The sequence below is a fragment of the Hyperolius riggenbachi genome, chromosome 6 (genome assembly GCF_040937935.1).
Source record: "Hyperolius riggenbachi isolate aHypRig1 chromosome 6, aHypRig1.pri, whole genome shotgun sequence".
Classification (NCBI taxonomy): Eukaryota; Metazoa; Chordata; class Amphibia; order Anura; family Hyperoliidae; genus Hyperolius; species Hyperolius riggenbachi.
Window position 1 is genome coordinate 206,780,007 of NC_090651.1, and position 12,898 is coordinate 206,792,904.

The window sequence follows — 12,898 nt, forward strand, 5'->3', positions numbered from 1 at the left end:
CTGAAATGTTTGTACAGCCACGGACTGTTGATTAGCTGATGCTCCCTGTCTGTCATGCATTTAGCCACCTTCTGTACGCTCGCACTGCAGTATGTAGAGCAAAGCAGATGGGTGTTCAGCGTTAATGGGACAGGCGAGATGTGGTGGGGAATGGATTAGGGATGGTGAAAACCCGCCCCTTGCATGGCTCCGCCCTAGGCACGGGCTTTGGAGGCCTTCCCAGAAATCCGGCCCTGCATGCACTGCACAAAGTTGGCCTTTATGGTAGAGTGGCAAGAAGAAAGCCATTGTTAACAGAAAAGCATAAGAAGTCCAGTTTGCAGTTTGACACAAGCCATGTTGGGGGACACGGTAAACATGTGGAACAAGGTGCTCTGGTCAGAGGAGACCAAAATGGAACTTTTGGTCCAAAATGCAAAACGCTATGTGTGGCAGAAAACTAACACTGCACATCACTCTGACCACACCATCCCCACTGTCAAATATGGTGGTGGCAGCATCATGCTCTGGGGGTGCTTCTCTTCAGCAGGGACAGAGAAGCTGGTCAGAGTTGATGGGAAGATGGATGGTGCCAAATACAGGGCAAACTTGGAAGAAAACCTCTTGGACTCTGCAAAAGACTTGAGACTGGGGCGGAGGTTCACCTTTCAGCAGGACAATGACCCTAAACATAAAGGCAGGGCAACAATGGAATGGTTTCAAACAAAACATAACTATGTATTAGAAAGGCCCATCCAAAGTCCAGATCTAAATCCAATGTAGAATCAGTGGCAAGATCTGAAAAATGCTGTTCACACACGCTGTCCATCTAATCTGACTCCGGAGGACTCCAGGAGGACCCGCCTTACATCCTCCTTTTACCGGCAACCTGGGCAAAATACTCATGGAGCCGTTCTCCCTCCTCCCTGCAGGCCAGAATCCTCTGCCGTTGGTCCTCAATCTGTGCCTCCAGCTGTTGTTGCAGTTGCTCTATCTGCTGCTGAAAAGCAGCTTGTAGCTGCTGGAGGCGCGCTTCATATTCCACCCGCTGCTGCTGTACTTGTTGCTCAAGGGCAGCAACACGGGCGGTTAGTTCAGAAGCTGTAAAAAACAAGATGTACAAAATTACAAAATTACACTATACATGGACATTGTACAATAACGTTTAATAAAAGTCAAACCAGTACAGTGTGGTACCGTATTAGCCATAAAAACAAGGAGTTTTGAAACAGGATGATAGCATTTATTGGCTGATTTTGAGAAAAATAACATGAGATTTTTCTAATTATAAAAAGGCTTCCTTGTACTTTTCCCTGACCAACACTGAAAACACGGCTTACAAACATTGACATTCACTGTATTAATGGGTGGCTTAAAGTCAGAAATGAGATTTAAAAAAGAGACAAAGTACATACATTGGATCATATCTGTACAACATGGTTAAAACCAGGACTCTTGTTTACAACTTCTCTTGCTGGTACAATGGCTTTTCAATATTACAATATTCTTTTTATTTTATTTTTAATTTTTCAATTCAATTTTTCTGTTATATGCTTGCGTTTGATGGTGTTTACTGTTTACTGTCACTATGCATTATTTTTTACTTGCATATGCTGGTTTGAAATGCCAGAATGCTCTTTAGTTTAAAATTAATGTTGCATGTGACTACTAGCCCAGTTAGTATTTCAACTTGGAATTTCCAATAGTTACCCATCATCATCACCAGAGTGTACTTTACGTTACATGAAGGGAACTGTTGAACTTATCAATTTAGCCCAGAGGCCAGGAAAAGTGTTCTGAGTAACAGTTAAGACATGTAAAAATACATTAATGTTTGCCGAAAAATTATTCAACTCTGTATGTCAGTGTACATAAAGTGTGGTTTTCATTTTTAGTCAGGAACCAGTCCGCCGAAGGCATTTTAAAATCCGAAAGCTCACTGTTTACTCATGTCTAAGTTTGACAATGAATGGTATCATCCAGATTCAAAAACAAAACTCCTGGTTTTACCTAAAGTAAAGAAAGAGTAATGAAATATGACTGCCAAAAGTAGTGCCTTGCAATCCACCCAAAAAAATCAAAAATGTATTAGAACTTGTTGTGGCTACAATGGATGTGAAATACCTTTATACTACCATTCCACACATGCATAGTACTGCAGCTTGTCAACATTTCTTCAAGTGATATGTTGCCCCATTATGTACATTTATTTATGGCCAAATTTGAATGAAGCTTCCTTTGAAGTTGTGAAATTAAAGCATGTCCTTACATTATATTTACAGATGATACACTAGTTTTACTATGGACATAATCACTGGCCGGAAGAAGTGTTCTAATTTGGAGGCAGGGTGATGTAGTGGTGGTTGGTGTGTTAGTGCTCTTGCTTTGCAACGATTCCAATCCCTTCAACATCGGGATGTAGTTCTTAAAGGGGGGACAGGCAAAAATGGCGCACAGCGCCAATAGTGTCAGAATGGCGCTGCATTACAACGATATTTAACGTTTTATATGTTCAATTTTTTTAGCAGGGATCGTGCTGGAGAGGCAGCGGGCTGGCAGCGGGGTCGGGCTGGAGAGGCAGCGGGCAGTAGGGGGTCGGGCTGGAGAGGCAGCGGGCAGTGGGCTGGCAGCGGTGTCAGGGTGGAGAGGCAGCGGGCTGGCAGCGGGGGTCGGGCTGAAGAGGCAGCGGGGTGGAGGGAGGATTACGCAGCATGTGTATATTGTGTATACATTACCTTGTCCCGGCCGGCGATCGTTCCTTCACTTCATAGCTTGCACGAGTTCTGCATCCAGCCAATCACCATGCGGAAACTGAAGCCGCATGGTGATTGGCTGGATGCAGAACTCGTGCAAGCTATGAAGTGAAGGAGCGATCGCCGGCCGGGACAAGGTAATGTATACACAATATACACATGCTGCGTAATCCTCCCTCCACCCCGCTGCCTCTTCAGCCCGACCCCCGCTGCCAGCCCGCTGCCTCTCCACCCTGACACCGCTGCCAGCCCACTGCCCGCTGCCTCTCCAGCCCGACCCCCGCTGCCAGCCCGACCCCCTCTGCTAGTTCCCTGCATTTTTCAATGGCGCACCATTCTGCTGTTTTATAAAACGCTATTTACCGTTTTAATGTATTTACATTAAAACGGTAAATAGCGTTTTATAATCGGCAGAACGGTGCGCCATTATTTCCTCCGCGCCATTTTTTACTGTATGCCTTAAAGGACCACGAGCGCAAAAAACAGTAGGCATTGAAAATCTAACATAACCGACAGATTTTGGGACAATCCATCTCCTCATAGGGTATTTCAAGGGTTTGCTTTGTTTTCAACTGCATTTCCTGAACATCTGATTAACTGAAAAATTAGCAAGAAACCAGCCGGCCTCACTAATCACTTGAACAGTCCACTGTATTATGTCAGTGACATTTTGCAAATGTTCAGGAAATGCTGTTGCAAACAAAGAAATCCCTGAGAATCCCCCTTAAAAACATGGACTGGCCCAAAACCTGTCATCTGTCCCATTTTAACTGCCAACTTTGTTCAAGATAGTGGTCCTTTAAGTTTTTACTTCTGTCAGAAGCTATGCTCCTGGGAGCAAAGAGACCATCTTCCCAATACACAACTATCCAGGCTCTCTTGCTGGCATGGGAACACTTTATCAAATTCCCGCCTAAGTCGTCCCTGACTCATAGTCCTACCATCTCTTTAAATGCCCTTAAAATCCTCAGCCCCCATTTGAACCTATCCGCATGGGATAAAGTTAAAATCACCTCACTAAACCAACTGTCACAAGGCTCTCAGCTTAAAACATTTGAGGAATTACATAAAGAATTCAAATTACCATTCAACCAACTCTTTACCTACCATAGGATATATAGCCTGATCAAAAATAACAAAATTAATATACCCCAGCTCAATAGTCATATCCTAATCCTAACAGCCATTAACAATAAAGGCCCCCCCCCCACACACACATTTTGGCCGGAGGTATCTCCACTTGGTATACGTCGATACTAGAAGTGAGTGATGCCTCACTGAAAAGATATGCTTTAGCCTGGTCCAATGACCTACAATCTAACATAACTGACCAGCATGTGCTCAGGACCACTTCTAAAAGCCTAAAACTCTCAAAGAACAACTCCCACTGTGAACTTTCACGTAAAGTTATTTTCAGGTGGTATCTGACCCCCAGAAGAATGGCCTCGTTCTCAGAGGATAACTCCCCCAACTGCTGGCATTGTAAGAACTCAGTGGGGACTCTACTCCACATGCTATGGGAGTGCCCTAATATTGCTCAGTTTTGGGACCATGTGGAACTCTTAGGGCTGGTTCAGATGGACGTTTGGAGGCGTTGCGTTCGTTGGCGTCGCGTTCAGCAGCGTTCGTGTGCGTTTGGATGCGGTCGCGTTTTTTCTTCCCCTAGGGGGACATTAGCCGTCGCGGTTAACCTCCCCTGGAAGCTACATGTAGCTTCCAGGGGCTCCTTGAACGCCAGGGAAAATCGGGACCCAAAGGCCGCGTTTGTGTGAACGTGCTTGAAAGCTTGGTACAAACGCTCCCATTCACTTGAATGGGAGCGTTTAGCACCAAGCCCTGAACGCTGGCTGTAAACGCTCTGCAAACGTCCGTCTGAACCAGCCCTTAATTAATAGCTTTTTCCTTCCCTACTTACGTACGTCTATCAGCTAAATTAGCTTTACTCTTAGTAGGGCTAGAGGAGATCCCACTAAATTTGCAGCCCCAGGTTATGCATATCATTCTGTCGGCACTCTCCCAGATAACTAGCAATTGGAAATCGGCCGACTACCTATCTATTACCCAACTAATCTCCCTAGTAAACAGCAACCTGAATATGGAATATAAAATTAGACTAAGATCCTCAGTGGACCATAAGATCTTCACCCTTCCTAGTACCTGGTTGGAATACACTAACTAGAATCTCACTTCCAATATAGCTCCTGGTATACTATACACTATAAGTTAAGTAGGTAGTGTTACTTATGGTAGACTAGTCAGACCTCGTCCGTCCTTCCCACAGGTGTTGTACTTTATACTCACTACAGCGACGAGCATTATGTAGACACTCTAGCACTGAAACAGGATCCCTGTAACCCTGTATCAAGGGCTAACCTTCGGGCCACTGAATTGATACAGTACATTGATGTCCGAGCCCTGGGGGTTACCTAGTATGGGTCAAGTTAAAACTCCCAGGCTGGACTAAGCGCATAGGAGTGCTTCATGTATTACCTCCCTCTGTTCTTCATGGGAATAAGACAGACCAGGGGTGTTATTCATAGAATAGTTTGCAAGTGTATTTGAATGTATGATGAATATTATGCAGTCAGCTGTTTTCATTACTATGGAACTCTGTATTTGAAATGTAATAAAAAATTATGATGAAGAAAATTATTTTTACTTCGGTCTGTATTGTTTTCCTCCTAGCACTCATTCTTCCGCCCACATCCAAAACATCTACAACTAGTATACTTGGCTTCCCCCTGAATAGACCCTAGAGTACAATACGATACATACACTACACAATGGCTCCAAATCAATAAGCTGCATCAAACACTTATTAATGTATTTTGTTCTACAACAATAAATTTTACTTACACTCAGCTGTTTCAATGGCACCACTTTCTGGCCTGCCGGAGGAAAGTTGCCGTGGCCGGCGTCTGCGCAATCGCACAGAGATAGAGGCTAAGATAAAAAGAAGACATGGTATCATTCACCTTTTTTTTTTTTTTTTGGGACTGTAAAAAAAACAAAAAATTCTATTCTGTACAAAAAAAACATTATGTACTAATCTCCTAAGAGACGTACCACTGTCATCTGATTAATGTTGCAACTTTGTTAAAAAAATACTTACATGCCACAGATCGGCTCCGGGAGCGCCTTCGCCCACGCTGCCGGCAGCGCCTTCGCCCACGCTGCCGGCTGCTACGGGGCCTTTGGCTGGTGCTGGGTCCAGCCTCATCATCAGCAGGGGGGGAGGCAGCAGCAGGATCCTCCTGAGTGGGGTCCACAATATTGCGGGAAGAGGGAGGAGCAGAGGCGGAACGGGCCCGCCTGCGTGCCTGAGACCGATCCACTAAAAAAGAATGTGAGATTGTTTTTAAAATTGTGAGTTACATACCCAATAGGAGAGACAATTTGTTAGACATGAAAATCGTAAGGATTTCCAAGGTTGAAAACACGTACACATCACGCTACATATATGAAAAACACATTATTTACTTACATTCCCGAAGCTGGTCTTTAATTCTCCTCACCGCACATGGTGTCTTCGACTTGAAGTCGCTCCACATGGTCTGGATCTTCTTGACCGACCATGTGCGGTGGTATCGGGTCTCAAGGTCCCGCTGTAGCTGGTCCAGAATAGCCCTCTTCTCCTCCCTCTTCCTCTTATCGTAGGCCCCTCGTAACATTGTCTGAAAAAAAAAAAACAACAACAAAATTAATGATCCGCTAAAAGTAACCTTTACAATACCTACATCGCTTGCTATTGTACTAACATATGATAAGACTGATGAAAAGTCAATTTAATGTTCAATTGACTTATCATCAGCAGTCTTATCAACTCCTTGAACAATAGAAGGAGATTTTCGGTAAGTTAATCGAAATCAAAGTTATGAGAGCCTAAAGGCCAGTACAAACGCTACACGGGAGGCAACGACGGGTCTGTAGTCACCTCCCGCTGGTCAGATTTTCCGTGGACAGTCCGACGTGTCTACAGGCTGTCGGCTGACTGATAAGGCTCTTTCTGAGGTTCTGAGCAATCCGCCCGGCGGCCTTTACAGACCGCTGTTGAGTGTTGACTTGATTGTGTGTATGGGGCGTACAGTTGTGTAGTCTGAACATTAAGCCCTTCAATTGCAAAGCTTCATGGTACTATTAAAGTAGCTACAGATGCAGCATGCATTACACAGTCAAGCAAAATAAATTGAAAGTCATGGATTAATACAGTGAAGAAAAAAATAAATAAACTTACTTTAATAATCAAATTCTTTTCCCGCTTCCGCAGGCGTGCAGCGGAGGCAGCAGAGGCTGACGTCCTGCTCCTCCCACCATCACCATCACCACCACCACTCCCACCGGCTTCAGCAGCATCTGCCATGTTCGTACAACTCTATGAATAATAACATTGCAAAATATCAAATATATTTTTTCACATACGAGAAATTATTTATGATCAAAACATGTATAATTGCAATGAGTTTGCTGTTTTGAGGCAAACACAGCGACATAGCGTTCTATACTCTGTACAATGACTATTGTGTAAATGGCTATCTAGTTACAAATCATCTGATTAATAGTAATACGGAAGTGGATATCTAATACTTTCATATACTTCTGAAGTGCTAGAAATTCCTGATGTACTTGCTAGGGAGCAGTAATGAATAAGAAAATTACCATTTTGGCGGAAGACAGCGCTGCTTCCGCCTCTGGGAACACGGAGAGAGCGTTGGTGTCATCTGGAGCTGGCAGCGTGCGGCGTTCTGGATTGTCCACGCTGCATAGGAGGAGCGTGGACAATCTAGGGCACATCTGCTACCAATCAGACTGCACTTTGTGGCCACATCTGCGACCAATCAGACTGCACTTTGTGGGCACAGCTGCGACCAATCTGACTGCACTTTGTGGGCACAGCTGCGACCAATTAGAATGCACTTTGTGGGCACATCTGCGACCAATCCGACTGCACTTTGAGGGCACATCTGCGACCAATCTGACTGCACTTTGTGGACACTTCTGCGAACAATAAGACTGCAATTTGTGGCCACATCTGCGACCAATCAGACTGCACTTAGTGGGCACAGCTGCGACCAATCAGACTGCACTTTGTGGACACATCTGCGACCAATCAGACTGCACTTTGTGGACACATCTGCAACCAATCAGACTGCACTTAGTGGGCAAAGCTGCAAACAATAAGACTGCACTTTGTGGCCACATCTGCGACCAATCAGAATGCACTTTGTGGACACATCTGCGACCAATCAGAATGCACTTTGTGGATACATCTGCAACCAATCAAACTGCACTTTGAGAGCACAGCTGCGACCAATCTGACTGCACTTTGAGGGCACAGCTGCGACCAATCTGACTGCACTTTGTGGGCACATCTGCGACCAATCAGACTGCACTTTGAGGGCACATCTGCGACCAATCTGACTAGACTTTGTGGGCACAGCTGCGACCAATCTGACTGCACTTTGTGGGCACATCTGCGACCAATCAGACTGCACTTTGAGGGCACATCTGCGACCAATCAGAATGCACTTTGTGGACACTTCTGCGAACAATAAGACTGCAATTTGTGGCCACATCTGCGACCAATCAGACAGCACTTAGTGGGCACAGCTGCGACCAATCAGACTGCACTTTGTGGACACATCTGCGACCAATCAGACTGCACTTTGTGGCACATCTGCAACCAATCAAACTGCACTTTGTGGACACATCTGCGACCAATCAGACTGCACTTTCTGGGCACATCTGCGACCAATCAGACTGCACTTTCTGGGCACATCTGCGACCAATCAGACTGCACTTTGTGGCACATCTGCAACCAATCAAACTGCACTTTGTGGACACATCTGCGACCAATCAGACTGCACTTTCTGGGCACATCTGCGACCAATCAGACTGCACTTTCTGGGCACAGCTGTGACCAATCAGACTGCACTTTGTGGACACAGCTGCGAACAATCAGACTGCACTTAGTGGGCAAAGCTGCGAACAATAAGACTGCACTTTGTGGCCAGATCTGCGACCAATCAGAATGCACTTTGTGGACACATCTGCGACCAATCAGAATGCACTTTGTGGACACATCTGCGACCAATCTGACTGCACTTTGTGGGCACAGCTGCGACCAATCAGACTGCACTTTGTGGGCACAGCTGCGACCAATCAGACTGCACTTTGTGGGCACAGCTGCGACCAATCAGATTGCACTTTGTGGACACATCTGCAACCAATCAAACTGCACTTTATGGGCACAGCTGCAACCAATCAGACTGCACTTTCTGGGCACATCTGCGACCAATCAGACTGCACTTTCTGGGCACAGCTGCGACCAATCAGACTGCACTTTGTGGACACAGCTGCGACCAATCAGACTGCACTTAGTGGGCAAAGCTGCGAACAATAAGACTGCACTTTGTGGCCACATCTGCGATCAATCAGAATGCACTTTGTGGACACATCTGCGACCAATCAGAATGCACTTTGTGGATACATCTGCAACCAATCAAACTGCACTTTGAGAGCACAGCTGCGACCAATCTGACTGCACTTTGAGGGCACAGCTGCGACCAATCTGACTGCACTTTGTGGGCACATCTGCGACCAATCAGACTGCACTTTGAGGGCACATCTGCGACCAATCTGACTAGACTTTGTGGGCACAGCTGCGACCAATCTGACTGCACTTTGTGGGCACAGCTGCGACCAATCTGACTGCACTTTGTGGGCACATCTGCGACCAATCAGACTGCACTTTGAGGGCACATCTGCGACCAATCTGACTAGACTTTGTGGGCACAGCTGCGACCAATCTGACTGCACTTTGTGGGCACATCTGCGACCAATCAGACTGCACTTTGAGGGCACATCTGCGACCAATCAGACTGCACTTTGTGGACACTTCTGCGAACAATAAGACTGCAATTTGTGGCCACATCTGCGACCAATCAGACAGCACTTAGTGGGCACAGCTGCGACCAATCAGACTGCACTTTGTGGATACATCTGCAACCAATCAAACTGCATTTTGAGGGCACAGCTGCGACCAATCTGACTGCACTTTGTGGACACATCTGCAACCAATCAGACTGCACTTTCTGGGCACAGCTGCGACCAATCAGACTGCACTTTCTGGGCACAGCTGTGACCAATCAGACTGCACTTTGTGGCACATCTGCAACCAATCAAACTGCACTTTGTGGACACATCTGCGACCAATCAGACTGCACTTTCTGGGCACATCTGCGACCAATCAGACTGCACTTTCTGGGCACAGCTGCGACCAATCAGACTGCACTTTCTGGGCACAGCTGTGACCAATCAGACTGCACTTTGTGGCACATCTGCAACCAATCAAACTGCACTTTGTGGACACATCTGCGACCAATCAGACTGCACTTTCTGGGCACATCTGCGACCAATCAGACTGCACTTTCTGGGCACAGCTGCGACCAATCAGACTGCACTTTGTGGACACAGCTGCGAACAATAAGACTGCACTTTGTGGCCACATCTGCGACCAATCAGAATGCACTTTGTGGACACATCTGCGACCAATCAGAATGCACTTTGTGGACACATCTGCAACCAATCTGACTGCACTTTGTGGGCACAGCTGCGACCAATCAGACTGCACTTAGTGGGCAAAGCTGCGAACAATAAGACTGCACTTTGTGGCCACATCTGCGACCAATCAGAATGCACTTTGTAGACACATCTGCGACCAATCAGACTGCACTTTGTGGACACATCTGCAACCAATCAAACTGCATTTTGAGGGCACAGCTGCGACCAATCTGACTGCACTTTGTGGACACCTCTGCAACCAATCAGACTGCACTTTCTGGGCACAGCTGCGACCAATCAGACTGCACTTTCTGGGCACAGCTGCGACCAATCAGACTGCACTTTGTGCACACATCTGCGACCAATCAGACTGCACTTTGTGGCACATCTGCAACCAATCAAACTGCACTTTGTGGACACATCTGCGACCAATCAGACTGCACTTTCTGGGCACATCTGCGACCAATCAGACTGCACTTTCTGGGCACAGCTGCGACCAATCAGACTGCACTTTGTGGACACAGCTGCGAACAATAAGACTGCACTTTGTGGCCACATCTGCGACCAATCAGAATGCACTTTGTGGACACATCTGCGACCAATCAGAATGCACTTTATGGACACATCTGCGACCAATCTGACTGCACTTTGTGGGCACAGCTGCGACCAATCTGACTGCACTTTGTGGGCACAGCTGCGACCAATCTGACTGCACTTTGTGGGCACAGCTGCGACCAATCAGACTGCACTTTGTGGGCACAGCTGCGACCAATCAGACTGCACTTTGTGGGCACAGCTGCGACCAATCTGACTGCACTTTGTGGGCACAGCTGCGACCAATCAGACTGCACTTTGTGGGCACAGCTGCGACCAATCTGACTGCACTTTGTGGGCACAGCTGCGACCAATCAGACTGCACTTTGTGGGCACAGCTGCGACCAATCAGAATGCACTTTATGGACACATCTGCGACCAATCGGACTTTACTTTGTGGGCACATCTGCAACCAATCAAACTGCACTTTGTGGGCACAGCTGCGACTAATCAGTCTGCACTTTGTTCCAACATTTCAGCATACCCGACAAAATAGCATACAAATGAAATTGAACACGTGCAAAGTCATGCAAGTCATACATTAACCCCATAATGCCCATCAGCAGCACTAACCCTTGCAACCCAATTCAGATTCCTGGGTCCAACTCCTAACACTGGCCCTCCTCCACCATGTGGTCTGGAATAAAAACCGCGCTACATGCCCACGAAGGTAACTTCATGCACAGAAAGTGCATGCCACAAATCTCCATCAAATGCAACATGATGCTATCCTATTCCTAATCATCAAATGACTGACAGGTCAGTGTCAAACACACAAATATGGTAACTTGTTTTTCTAACCTAAAAAAAAGGAATAATTGCATTCATCATTAAACATAATAAACATCTATGTAAACAAATATATGTACATATTATTCACTTACCTCAATAGCAGGTGCAATCTGCTCCTCCAGGTCTCTCTGCCTCACCAGACTCCACAACAAGTTCCTGGAAGTGAGCAAACCACGGAATTCCTCCAGGGATCCGCCCCCCAGTGTATCATTGAAAAAAAAAACGGAATTCCGGAAAAATGGGCGGAAACTGACGAAAGCACGCTGTTATCACAAATTTAAACCATACACAAAAACTTTATTCACTAACACAATTCATATCATCTCAAAAGGAAGAAGATACCAAAAACAATGAGTAAATGAGCAAAAAGACGGAATGAACAACGCTAACGTAATTTACGGAAGTCCGTAATAAAAATACGGAAGTATACACTCGGAAAATTCCGGAATATAGCCGGAATACCGTGGAAACCCTCCGGAATACCGCGGAATGACCCGGTAACGGAATTCCGGAGCGGCGGTATGCGGAATTTACCGCGGTACACGGATTTGCAATTCCGAGCAACCCTACTGTCAGCTGCAATACTAATTGGTGGAAGGGAACATGCTCCCTTTTGGCCAATTAGTATACCCTCCTCCCATGAATGATCGCTGCAGTAGTGAACTGCAGCGATCCTTCATCTGTCCCCCTCGGCGCACAAATAGTTAATAAAAAGGCACAAGCAAGCAGCCACACTCACCTACCTCGGTCCTGCGACTATCCTGAAGCCTGATCCTCCGATCACCGCTCTGCAGTCAGCCGCATATTGCCGGAAACCCGGGTCCCGGCTTGATGACGTCATCAAGCCGGGACTCGGGTTACCGGCAATATGCGGCTGACTGCAGAGCGGGGATCGGAGGATCACGCTTCAGGATAGTCGCAGGACCGAGGTAAGGTGAGTGAGACTGCCTGCTTGTGCATTTTTATTAACTATCTCTGCACAGAGGGGGCTGCCTGATAGGGAGGGGCAACTGGCTATAGATTCTTGGTGGGAGGGGAGGGGGATTTGCAAAGGGGGGTATACATGTTTACTGGGGGACATCTGAGTAACCAAGGGGAGGGGGGGTTACAAATTTTGCACATCTGGGCACCTGGGGGGGGGGGGCATACCTTAATACTGGGGGCACGTTTGGCTATAATGGGGGGCAGCGCTAATCCTGGGGGTACATCTGGCCATAATG

General features: G+C 46.6%; 1 protein-coding gene across 1 annotated transcript; it reads right to left on the minus strand.

Annotated features, from left to right (window-relative positions):
* Positions 1 to 300: 300 nt before the first annotated feature.
* On the minus strand, positions 301 to 7,238 carry LOC137522637 (probable ATP-dependent RNA helicase DDX46). Its single transcript, XM_068242717.1, has 5 exons — positions 6,967 to 7,238; positions 6,217 to 6,406; positions 5,845 to 6,066; positions 5,589 to 5,675; positions 301 to 1,080 (listed from the first exon to the last, which is right to left on the minus strand). Exons 1-5 carry the CDS (start codon positions 7,090 to 7,092, stop codon positions 845 to 847), a joined length of 861 nt encoding a protein of 286 aa, XP_068098818.1. The 5' UTR covers positions 7,093 to 7,238; the 3' UTR covers positions 301 to 844.
* Positions 7,239 to 12,898: the final 5,660 nt, after the last annotated feature.